This window comes from Erythrolamprus reginae, chromosome 1 (assembly GCF_031021105.1).
Source record: "Erythrolamprus reginae isolate rEryReg1 chromosome 1, rEryReg1.hap1, whole genome shotgun sequence".
NCBI classification, from domain to species: Eukaryota; Metazoa; Chordata; class Lepidosauria; order Squamata; family Dipsadidae; genus Erythrolamprus; species Erythrolamprus reginae.
This window is the reverse complement of record NC_091950.1, coordinates 34,535,034-34,558,387: the sequence shown is the minus strand read 5'-3', so window position 1 is coordinate 34,558,387 and position 23,354 is coordinate 34,535,034. Positions and strand designations below refer to the sequence as shown.

Sequence of the window (23,354 nt, the reverse complement as noted above, 5' to 3'; positions counted from 1 at the left end):
TGTATCTCTTGTAGACTGTGCCTTGTTTTGCTAATTTTGTTAATAATTGTTTTCTTTTGGCAGGGGCATTTAATCTATTAATATTAATATTTATCTGAGTTCTTCCATGATTCTACTTGTATGTTGGGTTTTATCTTCTATTTATTCTAACATCTCTTTGTGATTGTGTTCTCAAGATGGCTTTTCCCTCTTCCTTTTGTCCTTTTCTTCCTTTCTGTCATTCCGTTTCTCTTCTCTTTCTTTGGCACTTTAGTCTTTGTATTTCTTTATCCTTGTATATTACTGGGTCATCTCTAGTAATCTTTTAAATTATATCTCTAACTTTCTCACAATAGGAGACACTTTTACAATGGGTTTAAGGGATTTTCTTTCATTGCAGCAGGTGATCACTTTTCAACACGCTGCCCCCCAGGCTTCCCTTTTATTTCACGTGGCTCTTCAGGGTTTCCATGCCCCGAAGGGACCCCGATCATGAAACAATCAGAGTTAGAGAACGGAGATCATTCTTCTTCCTCCACGTCACCTCACCTCAGTTTATTAGACTTCTATGCCGTCCAATCCTGAAGGACTTATATGGACCAATAATATCTACATCCCGTAATCTCAACTTTCCCCATAAAAACATAAAAGACCCTTAAGAACAAAAACTTATTTCTCATATGGGATTCTGTATTTCATGCAAGGGGAGTATTAGAGCTTAAGGAGCAGATTGTGTGCCTTGCTTGCTTCTGTTAGCAGCCGCCTTCTCTTAACGAGACCAAGGACTTCCACAATAACCATGGGCTGCTCAGAGGATTATTTCACAGTTTTAATAATGCAAATGATGCCACATAGAATGGCAAGGATTTCATTCCAAGTCTAATTCAAGCTCAAGTGCTGGCATTGATTTTTTTAGCGACTCAACAGTTCTTTCCTTCTCTCGTATCCCTGGCAGATCACCCAGGAACAAATATTCCAGGTTGCTATTAGAAATTAAATAAAAGGAGAAAAAAGATTACTATTAGAAAAATAGTGGCTGAGAGTCACAGAAAACAAAAGTCACAGAAAACAATACTCACTAGTATCAACAATATTTTATTTTACTGTAAATAGAATAAATGCTATGTCACTTCCCATTCCCCAAAATTTTACAAGCATTTATACATTTAAAGTCCAGTTGCCTCTTGAAACAAAAGCAACTTTGGGACAATTATGACCTGGATGATTGAGAATCTCCACAGACATCTAAGCTGGCTTGTTTTCCTGCAAATGTAGGCGAGGTATCATCATCAGTACACAGATGAGTGAAGACTGCTGATTGTTATATGTAATACATTTCCTACTATAGGTAGTCCTTAACTTACAACTGTTTAATGGTTCAAAGTTATGACAGCCTTGGGAAAAAATGACTTGTCACCTGTACTTGCACTTACAACCATCACCCCCCACTCTCCCGTTGTCACATCATCACAATTCAGGCATTTGGAACTGCCTTGCATTTACAACTGGTTGCATCATCCTACAGTCAGGTCATTGCAAATAATGCCTGATTGGGGAAGCTGGATTTGCTTAATATCTATGTGATTTAATTAATGACCATCTGATTCACTTAACGACTGCTATGAAAATTGTAGTAATATCAGGTCCAACTGATTTTAAGACTGCATTAACTTAGGAGAGAAATTCCAATTCTAATTGTGGTTGTAAATTGAAGACTACCTGTAATGAAGGAAAATAATCAAGCTCAGAGAACACCAAGAATTTAACTGTCTCTAATTTATCTAGGCTGCAACAACCCATACAGTCAACATAACTACAGTACTTTATAAAATACAGATGTGTGTTAATTGTGTTACATACCTGAGCTTATGCAATGCAATGATGCCTTTGTCTGTAACATTCCCACAAGAAATGAGAAACAAACGCAGCAGGCTCTTCTGCAGGCTTGGAGTCTCACTAATCCGTTGTAAGCATGCATCCTCAATGTATATGCACTTGCAAAACTTTATTTCTTCAAGATGCTTTAGACCATCTGAAATTGCATAATGTCTTTTGCTAAGGGAAGGGCTTATTACAGAAAAGTTATGTGAAGGATTTCTGCTCTTATCCATATACTGGACTGGACTCACATCATTTAAAGTCACAATTTGGTTTGCTTCCTTTTAGTTCAGTTTGTTGCATGAACTTGACTATTAAGAATTTAAACACTATAGTTTGTAGCTTAATGTAAAACTATTTCATCATGTGGAACATGCTAAGTCACTATTAGTTTGCTAAGCCAGCAATAACAATAGCAAAGCTTCATTAAGCACAGTAAGTAGAGCTTTCGACTGGCATTAGATAAAATCAAACCATTCTGATTTTGGTAAAGCAATCCAGCGAGGTCACATCTAATTTATGATTACGATAATGAATTTGTGCCTTACATATTAAATAGGATGCAATTGAATGGGCAAAGTTCCCTTCCCTTGCAATTTATTTTCACATCTGTGGAGAAAATAGTTTTAACTTCTTATAGAAATTTTATAAAAGGTTTTTTTAAAGAACTTCTGGTGAAAGTGATATCTCTCTTTAAAGAAAGGATTAGAACTCTGAGAAAAGGGCCTGGATCAATTTCTAACATCTCTAGTCAGGGCGCCTCTCTACATATTGCCATTCAGTTATTTAGCTGGACCAATATTATGATAAAACCCACAACTAATCAGGATTTGGCATGGTATAAACACAGTTTCCTAGTTTGCACAGAACTGTAAATCTTAATGGAGAATATAATGCATCCTATAATCCAAACAAAATCACATTCTGTTTTATATTACTGTACTTGTAAGGCAAATATATTCTTAAACACAATCCTCCCTAACCTGCCTAAGAATCAATAGTGCTTTGCTTGTGCAGGTTGGGCATTATAAGAATTGAAACCCAACTCATTTGGAAGGCAGCAGATGCCTATTGTCTCAAAATTACAGTTTTGGCAATCCTGTGAAAGACTGGCACAAAATAGGTAAAGAAAATTATGGTAGGGAGGAGGGGAGGTTATCTTCCCAATTTCAGCAGATACCTTCAAGATAATAGTGGTGCATATGAAATAACTGCAATGTACTACTATTAAAGTGAACTGCCCTTAGGCGGACTTCGCCATGTACAAAGGCAATGCACCAAATAGATTGTAGTTTCTATGATGCTCTTTGCCCAATTCTTTAAAAAGACAAGCTTCTTGTATCCGAGCAACATAAAGGGAATGGGCTAGCAAGCAAATATTTACAGATTAAATTAGTTTTGTTAGGCTCAATAACATACCTAAATAATCAAATCCCTTGTTCATGATGCAAGATTCTGTGGCATTGATTGCTTGGATCTTATATTTCTGCAATGGCCCCAGAGGGAGTGCATTGTAATCCGTTTGCCATTTGTCATAGCCATGGTAGCGCACTGATGCACCACACCGAAGGAGCCACTCTGAAGCTGCTCTGTCTGGACCAACAGCCTGGATTCGTTCACGGTCAACCCTGGCAAGAAGGCAACACAATGAGTTCTTTCCACAACATGCAGTATCTTCAAATCGACATAGACTGTAAAGGACCACAGATTAAACTAGTGTTTTGCAAATTGGCAGTTTTAAGGTGTGTGAACATTCTGGTTGGAGAATTCCAGGAGCTGAGGTCCACACATCTAAAATTGCCATGTGTGAGAATCACTGGATTAAAGATTCATGAAAACAGATAGTCGTGGATTTAAGACTATTCACTTAAAGATGGTTTGAAGTTATGACAGAAAAAAATGATTTATAACCTGCCATTCAACTTATGACCATTATACAATACACATTATTATTTTTTTATTATTATTTATTAGATTTGTATGCCGCCCCTCTCCATAGACTCGGTAGACATACCCCGGTTACACTGCAATTCAGGTTCCTAGCAATCAGTCTGCATTTACAACTGGTCATAACATTCTACAATCATATTAATGTTAATTTTTTTACCTCCCCAGCCAGTTTCTGACAAAATTGGAGAAGCTGAATTTGCTTAAGAACTACATGACTGCCATAAAAATGATTGTAAAATATCTGGTCATGACTTGCTTTATGACCACACTGACTAACAACAGAAATCCCTATCCTAAGTATGGTTGTAAGTTGAGGACTACAGTATGCATCTGAATTTAATGGACAGGCTTGAAATAAAAGTTGTGGGGATATTTGACAATTATGGGGATCATGGCAGACAAGGAAGATATTTCTTTCCTGATGTGATCCTGAAGAAACTATCTATTAATATCCTTGTCTCTTAATGCTAGAGCATTCAGATGAAATCCAATGGGCCTAAATAAGATTTCTCCCAATTAATACAATGCAAATTATAATTCTTTCAAGTTTTTTAACTAATTTGACTAGTTTCCTGGAATATTTATTTACATATTGCATGGATATCTCACCATAATAATAAAAAAACATAGTGGATCACAAGAGGTAGCAAAAATACATTATTATAAAATACAAAAACATGTAACTTGAAACAGTGTCTCTTGTCAATTCCTCCTCAATTCTCTGGAAATGCTTCTGGAAGATCCCTCAAGTTAGGCCAATCAAATATCTCAGGGGGGGGGGGGGGCGTTCTAGGAGTTTGGCCCATACATAAGAACCATCTCTGGGTTTTGGCCATCCTGGCTTCCCAACCAGCTGCTTTTTCTGGCATGATTTTAGAAATTAGCTGTATTCGTTTATCTAATGTTAGGATCAGCTTTACATTTCTGTACTTCTGTGGAAGAAACCTGCTTAAAAATAAATGTGGTGCATTATTTAATAAGTAAATCATTGTATAGGTCAGCATGGAAAATAGCCTTGGGTGAAGAAAGTTAAAGTTTTCCTATTAATAAACTCTCCTCACAACCCAAAGAAAGTTGAGAAAAATACTGCAGATTATATGTTACTTATAAATCATTTCCATCAGTAAGTGTGGGATTCATTTACACAATAAAAAGACATTTGGTTTAGTTTTTGGCCTAATATGCTATATGAATCCAGCCCTTGTGCTTTAAAACCTTTTGTTTCTGGATTAATGCATTGAGAACCAAGTTAATTGAGGCTAAATATAATTATAAACAAACCATGATTTACATAACATATAAACTCAATCTTAATTAGTTGTCTTGAGGGTCCTTTAGTTTAGTGAAAAGGTAATATATTCAATAAAAATAAAAATAACATAGAACATACAGTATATATCTTCCAGTCTCAAATTTGGTATACATACCATCTGTATGTTTAAGGATAAAAAACATAAGAAGTTTCAAGTTAGAAACCAACATAGGTTCACTCAAGCAAAAAGGTCCTTGCATACAAAAAATTATACTAGGACTCCTGTTCCTATGGGACAGTCACTCTAATCATTTGTTTTTCCTAAGCATATTGATCAGTAAGATTCTGCAGCTTCAAAATTTTTAAAATGTCAGGCTCCTTTATAGCAGTGAAGTGTTGCACTTGCATGAGGTTTAAAGTACTTGTACTGAATCATACCAAATGCTTATATCCCCAATTAATTTCAATACATAAAAAACATCAATGATTACTTGGACTACTATATATGAAGTAGGATTGACACGTACCATATTTTTTGACTATAAGATGCATTGGTGTATAAGGCACACCAAGATTTCAAAGAGGTAAGTAAGAAAAAAAAAGTTTTGTCCTCCCTAGCCCCAGGAGCACTCTGCAAGCCTCCCAAACCCTCTGCATGCTGCATTTTGTGCAAAACTGGGCCTATTTTTTTTTGTAAAAACAGGGATTTTTGCCTTTCCCCATCCCCCAGGAGCACTCTGCAGTCCTCCCAACTCCTCTTTGCACCCCATTTTTTGCAAAAACACCTTTTTTTTGTTGCAAAAATAGGATGGGCAGAGGGTTTGGGAGACCTGCAAAGAGCTCCTGGGGGCTGTATAAAACTAAAACGCCCCAGTTTTTACACAAAACTGCCCTCTATTTTTGCAAAAACGGGTGCTTTTGCCTTCCACCAGCCCCAGGAGCAGACTGTAGGCCTCCCAAACTCTCCCAGGAAAATTCAAACACCAGCTCATTTCTTAATAAGAGTGCTACAATTCTCAAGGCTGATTCAGAAGGCAATCATATCCGCAAGTAGCTTCAACTGGCATTGTACAAGCAACGTATTGTGGAAGCAACTTTATTTATCTTGCCTGTGTTCTTACTGATTGAACACTGCGTTTAACCATCCCCAGAAATGCCTCCGAAGCCCAGCAGGCGGCTGTCTCTTCAACAATTCCGTTTGGCGTATCAACACTTCCGTCAACATCATGCAACTTCTGAAAGAGATCACAGTAATGACAGCTCAGTGGATTTCTAGAAATCAGTCACATTCTTGTCATCAGTAACTTCTGACCCAAGATGATGAGCCACATATGGGGTGGATTTGCACCAAAAAAAAAGGGGGTGGGTGGGACATTATGGCTCAGGACATGATCTCTACTATAACACTATGGCACATTAGAGCAATTGTCTCCATACTTCCAAGCTAGAATAGAATACAAAATAAATTCTTTATTGGCCAAGTGTAATTGGACACACAAGGAATTTATTTATATGCCAGCCCTCTCCGAGGAATTTGTCTTTGGTGCACATGCTCTCAATGTACATAAAAGATACATGAGGTACAACACTTCATGATTGTCATAGGGGTCAAATAAGCAATCGGGAAACAATATTAATATTAATATAAATCATAAGGATACAAGCAACAAGGTGAGACAATGGCTGTGGGGGGAGAAGCTCAGACGTTTGAGGCTACTGTATTGTAGAAGCCAAAACCCCTTTCCACATTCTTACCTCTATAACCTATTCATTGGACTTATTAATTCATTATTAATTAATTTATTAAGTGGACTATAACTTAAGACCTTCAGGTCCGCCTAGCAATTGGACCCGATGGGAGAGCCTCCCCAGTCCAGCTCCCGAGAGCCGCTGCAAGGGCTGATAATGCCCCTGGGTTTATTAGCACCGCCTTAGCAAAGCGACCGGGGCTCCTGCAAAAAGGCTCGAGGGCTGTTGCAAGCGCACCCATCAGCGGGATGAGATCGCAGCTGGCCAGAAGGCCGCCCCGACCTACCTTCCCTCCCTCCCTGCATGGGGGAGCCCAGCGAGGCCCGGCCTCCCTCCCTCCCCGAAGGCCCGTAATGGCGGCGCGTTCTGAGGTAAAACGCACCCCGGGCGGGACGGCGCGGCGCTTTTGGCATCCGCCTCCCCGTGAGTCCTTTGGTCTTGGCAGGCCCCACCCTGCGCGGCCTCCGGTCTGCTTCTCCTCCCACTCACGCTCGCAGGGCCCGACCTGCAACGGGCGGAGGAGGCGGAGTCGGGAAGACTGATTCGCCAGCCCTCGCAATGGTCCCGGCGTGGATTCGGGCCGTCGGCGGGGCCCGGCGCCCCTGTTGGGCCGGGGGTCGCCCGATGCTCTCGCGGCCTCTCAGCGCCGACAACGGCCGACGGAGGAGGTGAGCAGCTGGTGGCGTCGGTCCTGGTCCGCGAGTCCCGTCATCTGCGCCTTCCACTCCGCCTTTCTCAGGGCAAACAGCCTGCAGCACCGAACGGGGGGGGGGGCCGTCATAACTTTAGCAAGCAGCTGCTAGGTAGACATTCAACAGGTGGAGCCTTCCTCTACGGGAGAACTCATAGAATAGAATAGAATAGAATTCTTTATTGGCCAAGTGTGATTGAACCCACAAGGAATTTGTCTTTGGTGCATATGCTCTCAGTGTACATAAAAGAAAAGAGACATTTGTCAAGAATCATGAGGTACAGCACTTAATGATTGTCATAGGGTACAAATAAGCAATCAGGAAACAATATTAATAAAAATCTTAAGAATACAAGCAAGTTATAATCATACAGTCATAAGTGGGAGGAAATGGGTGATCGGAATGATGAGAAAAAACTAGTAGTAGTAGTAGTAGTAGTAGTGCAGCCTTAGTAAATAGTTTGACAATGTTAAGGGAATTATTTGTTTAGCAGAGTGATGGCGTTTGGGAAAAAACTGTTCTTGTTTCTAGTTGTCTTGGTGTGCAGTGCTCTGTAGCGACGTTTTGAGGGTAGGAGTTGAAACAGTTTATGTCCAGGATGTGAGGGGTCAGTAAATATTTGACTCCCACAGTATACAGGTCCTCAATAGAAGGCAGGTTGGCAGCAAGTGGCATCACAATTTAAACTAATTTCCTGGCTTTTTGCAATCTAAGATGAAACTGCACCAGCTCTTCTTAGGCACTTCTCCATTTCCATTCCAGGAGCAACTACAGCACAGTACCACTAAATAGAAATTCAGAAATTCGCTGGGTTTAACAGATTACGCTTAAACCATAATGAGCTTTGTCTGGTTGACATGTGCAACCTGTTGGATGGATCCTTCTATTTTAAGATACCATTTTTTAATGTTTAGCTTGCATGAATCCTGTCAGTTGCGATTATGCAGCGGACCATGATTATTCAATATGTGGCTTAATATATTGCGGGCAATCATTCCCTAATAACTGTAAGCCATTGTAGTTCAGTAATCTTAATTTTTTTTTTGAAAAATAATTCTGGAGTATGTGACTTACAAATGATTTTCCCCCCCATTTTTTTGACAGTACCTTTGATGTCGTTATCATTGGTGGTGGAATTGTAGGTTTAGCATCTGCCAGGGAGCTTAGCCTGCGCCATCCATCTCTTGTTTTTGCAGTACTTGAAAAGGAAAAGGAATTAGGTATGATATCTAAAATTGATAAAACAGTTGATAGACTTCTGTATTATTTCTTTAGGTACAGTATTTAGTATTAAATGTTATACAGCCCTTGCTCAGTGATTGCTTGTTTAACCACATTTCCCAATTATGATTGCACATGACCAGTCCTTGGATTTACAATCAAAGCAAAGGAGAGCTGAAATAAAAGCATAAGCACAATTATGGTTTCATTGAGTGACCATTTAGCTTAATAACCAAGTTGTTGGTCTCAATTGTGGTTGGTGAATGTGGACTACCTCTAGTTCAGGTAGATATAATCCATTAAAAGTCTTTTTGATGGGCCAATTTTACATCTGATTTCTCATAAGACAACATTAAAATTCCTAGTAATTTATGTTATAATTTTTGTGGCCAATCAATGAAATATTAATGGTTTTTAGGATATGAATTTTGTTGCCTACATAGAATAGTATGATTTCTATAGTTTTCTGGAAAATGGAAGCCCATTATATTTTTATAGTTTCCTGTATACCATAGTTCTGCATAGGACACTCATAGCTGTCTCAGAAAAAAAATCAGGAACAGATAATGAGAATAAACGTCTATTTTCTATTTGCTTGATATTTTAGTTTCAGCTTCTTAAATCTTACCGCTTAACATAAATGTTTATATTTTGATACTGTGCATGCTGTGTGGCTCTTATTATGCTTGTTTCTATTTTACTTTAATATCTTTTCCTGAGCTAATAATGAAAGTAGGTAAAATAATTCAATAATATTTTGACTAATAAAATATTTCTATGTATTAGAAGATTAATCAAATGATAGTTGTAAATTTCTATTTAGCTCTCCATCAAAGTGGGCATAACAGTGGTGTTATTCACAGTGGAATCTACTATACACCTGGATCCCTGAAAGCCAAGTTGTGTGTAGAAGGAGCTGTTCTCTGCTATGAATACTGTGACCAAAAAGGAATCCCATATAAACAATGTGGCAAGGTAGGGTAAGTGCTGAAATTTTTGCAGTTAATCTTATACAGCTCCAAATACAGTTGATTAAGTTACTTAATTTTCCTGGGGTAGCTAAACTAGGGTGTTCTAAATCAGGGTGACAAACTTGCATCATCATAGTGTCATCACGTGACGTATCGGGACTTTCCCCCCCTACACTAAACAAGCCGAAGCCGGCACATGACGCATCTGCAGGTCACAAGTTTGGCACATCTCTTCTAAAGAGAAACAGACTCAATCCTACTATAACTCTAATGCACTTGATTTATTATTACTGTATTATTATTCAAACAGGAGAATTGGCTCAATAATCATTTGATAGACACCCACCAATCTGGGATTGTTGGACTTTCTTCTCTGTTCTGATTGTTTTCATTGCTGTTTTATAATCTTTCCAATCATGATATAATGTGCAGTCTTAAGAGTTAAACCGAATAAATTTTACTGATTAGTCTTTTCCATCGTTATACAATAAATCAAAAACCAATATATATGCTTGTGTGTGTGTATACTTATGAGTATGATTGCATTAACTCCATTTCCCTTGTTCCATTGATTTATTGTTATTTTTATATTTGCAATTATTATTATTATTCATTGGATTTGTATGCCGCCCCACTCCGAGGACTCAGGGCGGCTCACAACAGATGAAAACAATATACAATATACATATCTAAAAAATCCAATTAATATAGCTAAAAAACTTTAAAAACTCTAATAACATTTAAAATCATTCATTCCCATTCACACAGCAAGACATACTACACTCGTCGGCCAGGGGGCTAGAGTCTAATGGCCCCAAACCTGGCGACAAAGATAGGTCTTTAAACTTTTAGAGAAGGCAAGGAGGGTGGGGGCAGTGCAAATCTCTTGGGGGAGCTGATTCTAGAGGGCGCCCCCCCCCCCATAGAGAAGGCTCTTCCCCTAGGTCCCGCCAAACGACATTGTCTAGTTAATGGGACCTGGAGGAGGCCGATTCTGGGACCTAACCGGTCATTGGGACTCATGTGGCAGAAGGTGGTCCTGGAGGTAATCTGGTCCCGTGCCATGTAGGGCTTTATACGTCATAACCAACACTTTGAATTGCGTCCGTAAACCAATCGGCAGCCAATGCAGTTCACAGAGTGCTGGAGAAATATGAGTATGCCTTCGAAGGCCCATAACCACTCGTGCGGCTACATTCTGGACAATTTGATGTTTCCGAACACTCTTCAAAAGTAGCCCCATGTAGAGAGCATGGCAGTAGTCGAACCTCAAGGTGATAAGGGCATGAGTGACTGTGAGTAGAGACACTCTACTGTCCAAGTAGGGCTGCAACTGGTGCACCAGGCGAACCTGGTTGAGCACCCCACTCGCCACAGCCGAAAGATTATGGTCCAAAGTCAGTTGTGGAGGAGCACGCATAATTGTAGTGTACACTAGCACAAATCAGCATATTTATTAAGCTATCTTAGAATAATTGTGTCCTTTGGAAAAACAAAATTATATGTCAGTTGATTTTGATGGTAGGGAAGGATGACTCCATAAAACTGCAGCAGTTTACAATTAACTCTAATGGGAAGCAATTTGGTTGCTGTTTAATTTGGCAGAAGGAAGGTACAGATAATTTTACTCAAAGGAAGGCATTAAGCTTAAGCTGATTGCCTGAATAAAGATGTCTTCGGAGAGGGGCGGCATACAAATCTAAGTAATAAATAAAATAAATAAATAAATATTAGGCACTAGACTTAAAAAATTTCAACCATAACATACCAGGTTGTTTGCAGTAGTTTTTATACTGGGCTACACAAAAGCCGAATTCTTCCCTCCAACTGTTTCCAAAATAAAGTCTAAATTGAATGTCTCTCTTTCTTTAACCTTTTAGTCGGTTTTTGACACTTGGCAAGGCCTTACAGTTTTCTTGGCATGATTCTTTTTCATAAATGGTTTACCATTGCCTTCTTCCCAGGGCTGAGGGAATGGTGGACCCAAAGTTGACCCAGAGGACTTCGGGCCTGAAGCAGGACTAGAATTAGATTTTTTTTTAAATTTAGCCATGCAACTGGCAGATTCTTCAATTTTATGGTGAGCTCTGATCTAAATACAGTACAGTACTCACTTTGCATAGGTTTGAAGCCTAGACAAACTAGAGGTTGCCACCTGCTGAGTCAAAAAGGTATTTAGTGGATGCCTAAGATAAGATAAGATAAATCTATTCTATTTTTGAAGTGTTTGGAGTGGATACTGAAAAAACACATGGTATAATGCAACTCTTTTTCTTTTGTGATAAGAAAAAAATCAGCCTAATACTTATGTCACCCAGAGGAGGAGCAGATAAATAATACTTCTAGCCAGTTCAACCCTTACTGACAATTATTTTAAAGAATAAGAGTCTCTGGCTTCTTCTATGTTCCTTTGATTCAAAGAAATCAAGTGTCAGTAGTTTTTTTTATCAAGAAAGAATATCAACAAGGAAAGATCTCTCCAGCTAAATAAAATTATAAAGCATAATTAATTTAGATTGCAATTTTAATTTAAGTCTAATTTAATAAAATATTAATTCTGTTTCACACTTCATAGTGTGGTTATCTCGTGTTTGTTCCTTTTGGTTCTGTGGTTACTCTAGTTTCTTATTTCCTCGGCAGCTGATTGTTGCAGTTGAACATGAAGAAATTCCAAGACTCAAAGCACTTTATGAAAGGGGGACACAGAATAATGTCCGAGGGCTGAAACTAATCTCTCCCAAAGAAATACAAGCCAAGGAACCCTACTGTCGGGTAAGCTGCTGTTTTTCTGTGCAGTATCTAATCTTTTCCATGCAAATAACTTCTTAAATGTGGGGTGGTACCGGGCAAAGTCTGAAATCAATACCTCCATACAGTTTTAACAATAGTAGTACATTAAATTAAAGTTGATATAGAAAATTAAATACAGGATTTCTGATTCCCAAGATCCTGTTTTCTCTTTGGAATGAACTGACAAGTACACTACTTACTTTTCCCACTTTTTCATTTTCCTACGTTGTTTTCCTCTTTGTCTGTAGAGAAATCTTTTGAGGTCTTTTCTGGCATTTTTGTTTATATTCACCTGAATAGATGGCACAACTGTTATTTATAGACTTGAAGAGTTTTGGCAGCCCATTGAACAGACCTGGAAGATAATACATAATCTCTGGCATTGTATCAAATCTGCATGTTCTAAGCTTAGTTTTTCGCATTACCAGAGTGTACTTCTCGTTCTTCAAAGTGGCCCCTGCATTCTTTGAGCTATCCGGGCCTGAGTATCTTCCATCATGTTCCATGAAACTGAAAGTGATAAGCTGGAAGCTATGCACTGGCTTCTAGAGCAGGTTGCTAAACCACTAGTGGCATTTAACTTCTGATCCTCTTGCTTCTCAGGGCCACAAGTTTTTGTTCCTTCTTGTGTTCTTTGACATTCCTATCATTTCGCTTCCCCTACTGAGTTACTTTGCCCATCCTAGTAAGCAAAATTTACCTTCCCTCATGTCTGATTATATAGTATATCAATTCACTTATTCCTTTATGTTCTCTTCTGATCACAAAAGCTTCCACTTCCAAGCAGGCATGGTTTGAGTTTTCTGTTCAAAGTACAAATCTTCATACCTTAAAGATCACCATGAAGCGATCTTCACTGTTCATGTTGCTTGGAGGTTTCCATTTAAAACTAACATGCTCACTTGTTTTGGTTATATGTTTCCTGGTGTTGTTTCTCTGGAAGAGCTCTAGTTGTGGCCAAATTGTCCTCCCAGTCGGGTCTGGAACTGTTCAGGAATCAGTAGCTCATGGCAGTTTTAATTAAGCCCCAGCATGTCCTTAACCTTTATCTCAGACAGAAAAGCAGGTCCACTCTTCAAAATCTCCAACCCAGTCAGTTGCTCAGAAACAAGAGCCCATTTTCTCTTCTTGTTCTTCTGCATCTTCTCCTTGCTAGTCCCAGGCAAAATCCTCCAGTTTGCTCTTCCAGATTGCAAATGCCTACTGATCAATGCTTGACTTCCGGAAATATGATTCAGTCCATGCATCTTCAGGATTTTACCTCATCAAATCGCTTTACCAATTGTTGGTTTGAAAGGTAGGGAATTTGATCAATAATTGCACTGGGAATGTCAGATGGTCCTGTTCTAAAGTTTCCTTGAACCACTCATTTTGGTAAATATTAGTCGACCATCACTTTCGTGTGCTTTAAATTGTCCTTCTGTCATTCCTTGCCAATAAGCAGCACTATCTGAGTAAGCACGTAAACCTAATAAGCATGTAGGCTGCCTTGCTGAAAGTTGTATTGATTCCAATGCCCCCTTTGTGTCTTCTTTGTTCTTTCAATATTGACCCTGTGAACAGATGTGTTGTCCCTGCGTCCACCTTTTCAGGGGTTGATGGCTCTGGATTCCCCATACACCGGTATTGTGAACTACAGGCAGGTGGCCCTAGCCTATGCTGAAGATTTTCAGGCAGCTGGAGGTACTGTATTGACAGAGTTTGAGGTGGAACACATGGATATGGCAAAGGAAAGTGCTGAAGGAAGTAAAGAAGGTAATTTACAGTAAATCATTTGTTTCTGATACCTCTAAAGTTATACTCGTCCCTGATGTTCTTTGGAATTTTCCTCTCAGGATTCACTGTAATATGCAGATCTTGAATTTAACATGCATTAAGATGGTGTGTCTACCAGCATTCCCTTTGCAGCCCCAAGATGCAATGCCCTGTCTTAAGGATCTATTTCCCCTCCTAAAATGTCTCAAAAAGCAAAAGTTGGTCTCTTCCAGTTTTAGAATACATCTTTTGATGTGCCATTAAAAATCCAGTGGCCTTTAGGCAGGCACAAATGTAAGCTGCAACAAAGTTTATTTTATTTGACCTAAAGTGTGTATGAACCAGCCTAATGTATCATGTGTGACCAGAATTTTTTAAAAAACTCTGGCTTGGCACAATCCATGCAGACAGACTATATTTTATGTAAAGATCTTACAGATTGAAATTGTCTTCAGCTCTTAGGTTGCTTTGAATAAGTGGTAGGGTTCAAATGATTATATTATAGGATACATTTCCAGAACTTCTCCAAAATTGTTGTACATTTGATAGATACTAAATATTATTTTAGAACTCATTCATACTCCAAAGGCAGAGCAGATTATAGCTAGGAAATAGGACAATTGAACAATTTTTCCTTGGAATTTAATAAAGAATAACAAGTGTATTTTAGAAGTCATTACAATTGTTTTGCTACTTGGTTTGAAATCTTATACTTTAAATCCTTTTACTAAAATAAAACTTAACAAGAAAAGGTTGTTTTATTGTTTTCTCATCTCCAGAATTCAAAAGAAAATATTTTCTGACCATTTTTGGCAAAGGATACCTAGTAACATAGATATCATTTGAGCAAATAGAAAGACAGAAACGGAGAGAGAATAAGGGGAGAGCAAAATGCAATTCAAAAGTCATCTGGATTTTAGTTTGATTTAGTTTGAGGAGAGTTGATATTTTATGTTGCTAGGGTCCCTATTTTTGGATTATTAGGAGTTCTGTAGTTAGATCTTTTTTCTAATCTATCTGTTGTTTAAGATAGTTTAGTGCATTTCAAAAAACACTCAATGTTTTTTGAGAAGGATTGAATGGAACTCAAACTTAACAAAGGCTGAGAAAAGAAGCACAAGTTTTTTATGGACACAAAACATGCTTAAGAATTATTACAAAGAAGTCAGGTTTTCCTCCCTATGCTAGCATCATAATCAAGATGCTTCCACAATTTCTTTTAAAAAATGGCTCCAGATGAGTCCACTTTCTCTTCAGAAACTATCATTTGGGTTTTAGATTTGCACAAGGGTTAAAACAATTGCTCCATAACTTATTTAAATTTGTTTCATATTTGTAGGGAATAAATATCCAATTGTTGTTAGAAATTCAAAGGTAAGATAATCATTCAATTCAATTTTTAAAATATATATATTTGATCTTCTGGTATTTTTACTTACTAAGCATAAAAAAGATTTTACCTTAATTGCTGATTTAGTAAACTAATACTTGTTACTTTTATAGTGCACTCAGCTTAGAATGCTGGTTTGTATATTAGTTTAACTCACAGAGGTTTTGCAGTGATAAAATAGGAAGAAGCAGATTAGAATATTAAGGCTAAAGTTACATATACAAAGTGATGCATGTACAGAATTTATTAATAATTTATTAATAAAGCAACATCAGCATATGCTTTTTATAATACCAGAAATACATTCCAAAGTCTTTAAACATATCTTTGATATCAAAAATGAAGGTTATTATACCTATGTTATTTTTCAGCCATCTGTGCTTTCATCTTCGACACCTCTTCCGAGTTCATCTCTAAGGAAATCTGTGAACTGAATTAATATACGAAACAGCATTCAAGGTTGAGGAAAAAGAAGAGTGTAATGTTTAGGTTACTTAAAGAACAAATCTATACTAAAAATTAGTTGATGGAGGTTTTCCTTACCCCTCTACATAGAAAAACAAACATATTTCTTAATATCTGAAACTATTTGATAAAGATAATAACCATATTACAAAGGCACAGTTCTAGTAGTTTTTAGAAAAGTATAAAAGTTCTAATTGTGCCTATTCACTAATTGCTTAAAGAAGGGGTGTCATACTCAAGGTCCGGGGCCCAGATTTGGCTCATGAGGTGGTTCGATCTGGAATGCAGGGCCACCCAGGAAACAGCGGGGTACTGGTCTACGGTACCTCTGCCAGTGGAAATGGAGCTCGAATGGCCGTAGGTGGCCCTCCCAAGCTCTGTTTTTGCTGGCAGAGGGTTGTAGGAAGTCGTCGCAGCTGAAAACTAAGCTTGGGAACCTGTTTTCGCTGACAGCGCTTTGGCACCACCGGCGCTTCTGACACGAGTGACATCAAGCTGCCCCCCCCTGCCCATGCCCCCCCAGCCCCTCCAGGTCAAACACAACACTGCTGTGGCCCTCATTGAAATCAAGTTTGACACTCCTGGCTTAAAGCTTCGCATTCCCTGAGAAGCTCTGACTTCATATGCAAGTAACCCTATCACGTACAGTTTCTGAACTTCTAGCCTCTTCCTTTGGCTAAGGGTATCACTTGTTTGGCCAGACTAGATTTCTCCAAAAGTTGCCTCTCTTCCTAAAAGACCTCTATTTGATTTGAGCATCTGTTTCAGACTACAAAGGGATCCCTTCCTGTCGTGGTCATAGAGGTCAGTTCAGACATAAGGAGCCGCACTGGAGGAAATGGAAGATAGAGGAAAAATCTTCAGGAATTATTTGTTTTTGAGATTGTGTTATAGTTGAGGTAAATTTGTGCTGTTTTTGTCCCAGGGGAAGGAAATCCGATGCCGACATCTTGTGTCCTGCGCAGGACTTTACTCGGATAGACTCTCCCAGATCAGTGGTTGTGACCCGGAGCCCCGCATTGTGCCTTTCCGTGGAGATTATTTGGTGCTGAAGCCAGAGAAGTGCTACTTAGTTAGAGGAAACATTTATCCGGTATATCAGTTCTCACAGTACTTTCACTTATTGGTCAGAAGGGGTTTTTAGACACTACGGGTATTGTGAAAAGTTATTTAAACTTTAATTGCCTGAAAAGTGTCTCAATTCCATTTCGAGATCACTGCCACATATTTTCCTTTACTCTGCCTTTCTTTTTAAAAATCCTCTTTTCTATTTTGTTATGTGTAATTGAAATGGGCCATTTAGACCTTGATTCATGCAGGAATCCAAATCAAAGCATCTCTGGCAGGTGGCCATCTCACTTATGCTTAAACATGTCTAGTGAAAAAGAGCCACTATCCCTTTGGAAAATTGGCTCCATTTATTCTCATATACAGATGAATGGGAACTGTTTTGTTTAATTGTTTTATAGCGTGCACATGGGTGATACAGTACTTTCCTACCTCAAACGAATTTTGATTTATGACATGTTCTTTGTGTTTTGGTATGACAGGTACCTGATCCCCGTTTCCCCTTTCTGGGCATTCATTTTACCCCACGGATGGATGGAAGTGTCTGGCTTGGGCCGAATGCAGTCCTTGCGTTTAAACGAGAGGGCTACAAATTTTATGACTTCAGCATTCAGGATTTTATAGATGCAGCCGCTTACAGGTAATCTTTTCCAATTTTTGTGCCCTCCTTGTTTTTTTATTACTTGAGTATTAACTGTGAGCATTGCAAGAAGTATTCTATTGCTTGCAGTGGGAAATGTAGGAGAGGGCTAAGAGTTTGGTTCAATTCAGGTTGTAAGTATGTTTAGGAATGGGAGAAAAAGCAAATACAAATATTGACCCTATAAAAACCAGAACCATTTCTATCATCTGATGAAGCATAGGTGGCAGGGGGGGGGGGGGAAATGACATGATTGCTTATTTATTTAACACAAATGTAAATGTTTTACTAGATAAAAAATGAACTAAAATCATGTTTTTATTCAAAGCAATTAGAAAAACAACCAATTTTACAGCATCTCAAGAATGTAAAAATGTACTGTGGCATAAACATTTTAGATAAATCCATTTAATCAGATATGTAAAGTAATAACCAGCAGAATTATTAAAATAATAATTTAGTTGGAAGGGACCTTGGAGATCTTCTAGTCCAATCCCCTGCTTACCCCACTCAGACAAATGGTTATCCAACATCTTAAAAACTTCCAGTGTTGGAGCATTCACAACTTCTGGAGGCAAGTTGTTCCACTGATTAATTTTTCTGTTAGGAAACTTCTCCTTAGTTCTAAGTTGCTTCTCTCCTTGATTAGTTTAATTAAAGGCTTAAATCAAGTTGACAGATATTAATCCCAGTACAGTATTTCTTAGCTACAACACTAAAATGACTTTGTTACTACTGATTTAATTCCTTCAGTGTAATTGAGATGCATCTGATCTATGAAAACGCATAGACACATACACATTTATTTACTATATTTTTATATTAACATTTTCAAAAGTCTCCTTAGATGAGAGAATTTAACCTTAGTCAACCAGTTTGCAAAAACCTGCTCTTTTCTCTCTCTCAGCGGCTTATGGAAACTAGTGCTGAAGAATTTTTCATATGGGATGGGTGAAATGTACAGAGCATGTTTTCTAAATGCCCAATTGAAGCAGCTGCAAAGAATCATCCCTGAAGTTACCATCAATGATATTCAGAGGTAAAACTGTCCATGTGTAAAGCGGTCTCTTGGATTGTTGGAAAAGAGTGTTTGCTATAACCATTGTATACTCTTGACAAAATTCTATTAGCCTGTGCCCTGCTTCATTTTGTACCCCAAGGTCAAACTTGCCTGTTGGCTTCCTACTTTAGCATTCCAATTCCCCATGATGATATGGACATCAATTTTGGTTTTAATTCTATAAGATGCTATAGGACTTCAGAGAACCGGTCAATTTCATCCTCTTCAGTACTCTTACCTACAAACAAACTTTTCTAGATAAGAACTGGGTGTTCAAGATTTTTTTGCCTCTTCTCAAGAACCATTTTCCACTTACAAACCCGAGCCTCTGAAACTGTAAGTGGAAAAGGCAGGGAGAAGCCTCCATGGGGCCTCTCTAGGAATCTCCTGAGAGGGAACAAGGCCAGAAAAGCTGGGGAGAAGCCTCTGTGGGGCCTCTCTAGGAATCTCCTGGGAGGAAACAGGGTTGGAAAAGGCAGGGAGAAGCCTCCATGGGACTTTCTAGGAATATCCTGAGAGGAAACGGGGCCTCCCCCCTCCCTGTGGTTTCCCCAATTGCAAGCATTATTTGCTTCCTATGGGAAAAATTGCTTCTTCTTACAAACTTTTCTACTTAAGAACCTGGTCACAGAATGAATTTAAGTTCATAAGTAGAGGTACCACTGTGATTAATCTTAACTGTAAACAATCAGGATAAATTTATTTCTCTAAAGGTAGCAAAGTTATACTACATTATATGTACGTTTTGCCTGCAAATGATTGCCAGAGTTATGTATGTCAGGGGATACTTTTGTTTCATTTGTTTTATTAATTCATAACTGTTTTATGCTATTCTATAATCAACCATAATAATGCAATAATTGTCTTAATTATCTCATATTAAGCCCCTTTGGTGAGGGGGAGTTATCAAATGAAATATTGAATGTTTAATGTCTTTCTTTTTGCAGAGGACCTGCTGGAGTCAGAGCTCAAGCCTTGGACAGTGGTGGCAACTTGATTGATGATTTTGTGTTTGATAGTGGAACGGGAGACATTGCTGCTCAAATACTCCATGTCAGGAATGCCCCTTCACCTGCCGCTACTTCCTCTCTTGCCATTGCAAAAATGATAGCCAATGAGGTGGAGCAGAGATTCAAATTGTGACTGGATGGTACTGGAGACTTGGGCCTCTTTGCTCCTCTTCCTCAGTAGTCACAGCTACTGTGACAGGCAAAGAAAAGGACTTTTTCTTGTTTGGAAATTAAGGATTAGAAAAAAGAATCACAAACTAGTTTGGTATACAAAAGCATCAAATTTGACCACGATCAGTATCACAGCACTGAAACTATTTAAAAGAATAGGAAGATCCATTAATTGTCACATAGATAGATAGATAGATAGATAGATAGATAGATAGATAGATAGATAGATAGATAGATAGATTTTTTTATTGGCCAAGTGTGATTGGACACACAAGGAATTTGTCTTGGTGCATATGCTCTCAGCGTACATAAAATAAATATACATTTGTCAAGAATCATGTGGAACAACACTTAATGATTGTCATAGGGGTCAAATAAGCAATGAAGAAGCAATATTAATAAAAATCTTAGGATATAAGGAACAAGTTACAGTCATACAGTCAACATGGGAGGAAATGGGTGATAGGAATGATGAGAAAAACTAGTAGAATACAAGTGCAGATTTAGTAGAAAGTCTAACAGTGTTGAGGAAATTATTTGTTTAGTAGAGTGATGGCGTTCGGGGGAAAAAACTGTTCTTGTGTCTAGTTTGTCATATTACTTTGTTAAAGGAAAATAGTATTTATACATTAGAGCAATTAGCAAATCAGAATCCTCCTCAGTTTCCTTAAGATACTTACTTGTGTCTGAATAAAGTTCTGTTTCCAAATAGATTAATAAGGAGGAGACTAGATCAAGAGAGTCCGTTCTGCCTAGGTTTCTGTTCCTTATTTACACAAAGATGGGCTTAGCATTTTAAAAATACTCAAGCAAGCAAGAGATGTGGTTGTAGACTTTTCTGCAACCTTAGAATCATCTGAAAGAAGTGGAGTCAATAAACTTCCATTGATCATGGTATCAATAGAAAAGAATATGTGTGCACTTATGATGCTACCAGATTGGGTAATGAAAGATAGTCAATATTATAAAGATAACTGGTGCCATCTTCAACAGAAGTTACACTGTGAATTTCCAGAAAAATGTATCAATCAAGTGTCTTTGGCCTCCAGTTTTTATTTTTAGCAAAGGAATGCTGACAAAAATACAAGCAGCTGTTGGCCAGAAGCAAAGTACTGCTTTATCCTTACCAAAGTCATTGAAGAAAAGGACAGTAGATTCCAAATACTGGTAGTAAAAAATGGCGTTTGTCTTCCCGTGTAAATATTGCATCTATGGTTTGTATCTAGGAGTTATTTTGCTTTTGCTTTCTCATTGCAAGAAATTAGGCCATTCTCTAAATTGCTAGCTAATGAATCAGCGAACATTTCTTGATTTGATTTGATTTGTATACAGTCTTCTTTTTCTAGATGGCCCAAACATAGAAGTATTATATGTGACTGAATTTGGAATGTTCTTTTAAAATAAGTTAATGGAATATGATTAGATAAAAGCATTGATCCAAACCATAATTAGAAGTCATATAGAACTTTGTATTTTAGTCAATAATAAAAAGCAGTGCATAAATGTCTGGGTGCTGAACAAGGAAATTTTAAATGGGTTTCTTTTTAACTTTGTTTTAATGTACTGTACATTATTTTCTGTTTCTCTTCAAATAGAATCATTGGAAGTTCCAAACTTTTTTTTTCTGAAATACTAAAATCTTCCTACAGGCAGTCTTTGATTTACAACCACAATTGAGCCCAAAACTTCCATTGCTAAGCCAGACAGTTGTTATATGAATTTTGCCCTGTTTTATGACCTTTCTTGCCAGAATTGTTGTGAATCACTGCAATTGTTAAGTTAGGAACATGGTTTTTAAGTGAATCTGATTTCCCCATTGATTTGGCTTGTCAGAAGACTGCAAAGGATGATCAGATGACCCAGGGATACTGGAACCATCATAAATATGAGCCAGTTGCCAAGCATCTGAATTTTGAACATGTGACCATTGGGATGTTGCAATAGTGACAAGTGTGAAAAATGGTCATAAATCCCTTTTTTTAGTACCATCGCAACTTTGAACATGAATTCTTATAAGTTGAGTATTTATTTTTATTTATTTATTTATTGGATTTTAGTGTCCCAGAGGAGGGACTTGAGGTCTCTGGCCCTACTGAGGCAGGACCTCTTGGACGTGCCCAAAAGCAGTCTCAGCAGAGGCAAACACGCCTATCTTATAATGCCTGACAAAGGAAGAGGGGGGTTATCCAAGTGGCTGCCCTGCATATATCCTGTAAGGAAGCCCGAGTGGACCAGGCATGCTCCTAGTAGAATGAGCCATAACCCCAGGTGGACAGAGAATGGCTGCAAGGTTATATAGGCTTTCCCAATGACTGCCCAGATCCACCAGCCCACAGAGGATGACACCTTCATCAACACACCCACCCCAAAGTGGGCCTCTTACCTCCTGAAGGATTCAGTACAATTAAGGTAGATGCGGAAGGCACATCTAACATCAAGGGTATGTCACTTACACTCAAGAGCTCGGGAAGGGTGCAGGCAAAAACTGGGCAAAATGATCTCCTGGGCCCTGTGATGGCAAGAATTGATTTTAGGGAGAAAGGTAGGGTCTAGGCGAAGCATCACCCGGTCTATGTGAAAAATACAGAAGTCCTTGTGGACCGACAAGGCTATGATTTCTAATATCCAGTGAGCCGACGTTAATGGCCACCATCCACTTTCTTGGTAAAACAGCGAGGGGAGGAGGAGCGGCGCGGCTCATAAAGTGCTCCCATCAAAAAGCTCAGCATCTTTGTCCGGTCCTAGAAGGGGAACTGATGGATGACTGGGGGATGACATTCTGAGGCCCCTCGCAGGAAATGTCTGATGAGAGGATGATATGATGACTCCAGCAAACTGCAGGCCAATACTGAGGACAAGGCTGCTATCTTCCACTGGAGTGTGATTGGAGACAACCCCTTATCAAAGCTATCCTGGAGGAATCCCAGCAGCTGGCCGATTGACAGAGAAGTAGCCCCAGGGGAGCCACCAGCATCTTGACACCAGGAGCAAAAGGTCCACCAGGTAGCAAAATATATGCGCTCGGTTGATGGTTGCCTGGAAACCAGAATGAAGTCAATAGCCCCAGGAGGAATCTGATGGCTGATTAGCGTGCTCCGCTCAACCACCAAGCAGTCGGCTATAGCCAGTGGGGATTGGGATGGAATATCACCCGCTGGCTGAGTGCAGATTTGGTCATGGGAAACTGCCAAGGAGGGCAAGCAGATAAGTCATGAGGGCTGCGGGATCGGTAGCAGAGAATCCCTGTCCAAATAGGGCCGCAACTGGTGCACCAGGCGAACCTGGGGAAAAAAAACCCCGCTACAACCAACAA

At 38.8% G+C, this 23,354-nt stretch overlaps 2 protein-coding genes across 10 annotated transcripts; one reads left to right on the top strand and one right to left on the bottom strand.

The window, feature by feature from the left end:
• Nucleotides 1-795: 795 nt before the first annotated feature.
• Nucleotides 796-8,671, bottom strand: DMAC2L (distal membrane arm assembly component 2 like). 5 transcript variants are annotated; one of them, XM_070749070.1, is made up of 5 exons: nt 8,608-8,671; nt 6,181-6,294; nt 3,277-3,485; nt 1,840-2,011; nt 796-962 (listed from the first exon to the last, which is right to left on the bottom strand). In XM_070749070.1, the coding sequence occupies exons 2-5, from the start codon at nt 6,285-6,287 to the stop codon at nt 848-850; spliced, it is 603 nt and encodes a 200-aa protein (XP_070605171.1). In that variant the 5' UTR covers nt 6,288-6,294; nt 8,608-8,671; the 3' UTR covers nt 796-847. The 5 variants fall into 5 exon arrangements, with proteins under 5 accessions (XP_070605171.1, XP_070605189.1, XP_070605196.1 ...); XM_070749088.1 differs by lacking the exon at nt 8,608-8,671 and adding an exon at nt 7,191-7,545; XM_070749095.1 differs by lacking the exon at nt 8,608-8,671 and adding an exon at nt 7,314-7,545.
• L2HGDH (L-2-hydroxyglutarate dehydrogenase) lies at nt 7,320-21,548 on the top strand. Of its 5 annotated transcripts, none has more exons than XM_070749023.1 (10): nt 7,320-7,476; nt 8,605-8,720; nt 9,545-9,696; nt 12,333-12,464; nt 14,075-14,237; nt 15,577-15,611; nt 17,018-17,185; nt 17,643-17,800; nt 18,708-18,839; nt 19,808-21,548. In XM_070749023.1, the coding sequence occupies exons 1-10, from the start codon at nt 7,367-7,369 to the stop codon at nt 20,001-20,003; spliced, it is 1,362 nt and encodes a 453-aa protein (XP_070605124.1). In that variant the 5' UTR covers nt 7,320-7,366; the 3' UTR covers nt 20,004-21,548. The 5 variants fall into 5 exon arrangements, with proteins under 5 accessions (XP_070605124.1, XP_070605132.1, XP_070605128.1 ...); XM_070749031.1 differs by having other exon boundaries at nt 7,364-7,476; nt 14,046-14,237; XM_070749027.1 differs by lacking the exon at nt 8,605-8,720 and having other exon boundaries at nt 7,394-7,476; nt 9,545-9,701.
• Nucleotides 21,549-23,354: the final 1,806 nt, after the last annotated feature.

Bases quoted from the DNA above. Each gene is read 5' to 3' on its own strand.
- DMAC2L (XM_070749070.1), bottom strand. From the start codon at position 6,287: ATGATGTTGACGGAAGTGTTGATACGCCAAACGGAATTGTTGAAGAGA. The intron at 3,486-6,180 runs GTAAGAACACAG...CCTTCTTGCCAG, and splicing joins TTAAACGCAGTGTTCAATCA to GGTTGACCGTGAACGAATCC. The intron at 2,012-3,276 runs GTATGTTATTGA...ATGCAATTTCAG, and splicing joins CAAGGGATTTGATTATTTAG to ATGGTCTAAAGCATCTTGAA.
- L2HGDH (XM_070749023.1), top strand. From the start codon at position 7,367: ATGGTCCCGGCGTGGATTCGGGCCGTCGGCGGGGCCCGGCGCCCCTGT. The intron at 17,186-17,642 runs GTATATCAGTTC...TTGGTATGACAG, and splicing joins TTAGAGGAAACATTTATCCG to GTACCTGATCCCCGTTTCCC. The intron at 17,801-18,707 runs GTAATCTTTTCC...TCTCTCTCTCAG, and splicing joins ATAGATGCAGCCGCTTACAG to CGGCTTATGGAAACTAGTGC.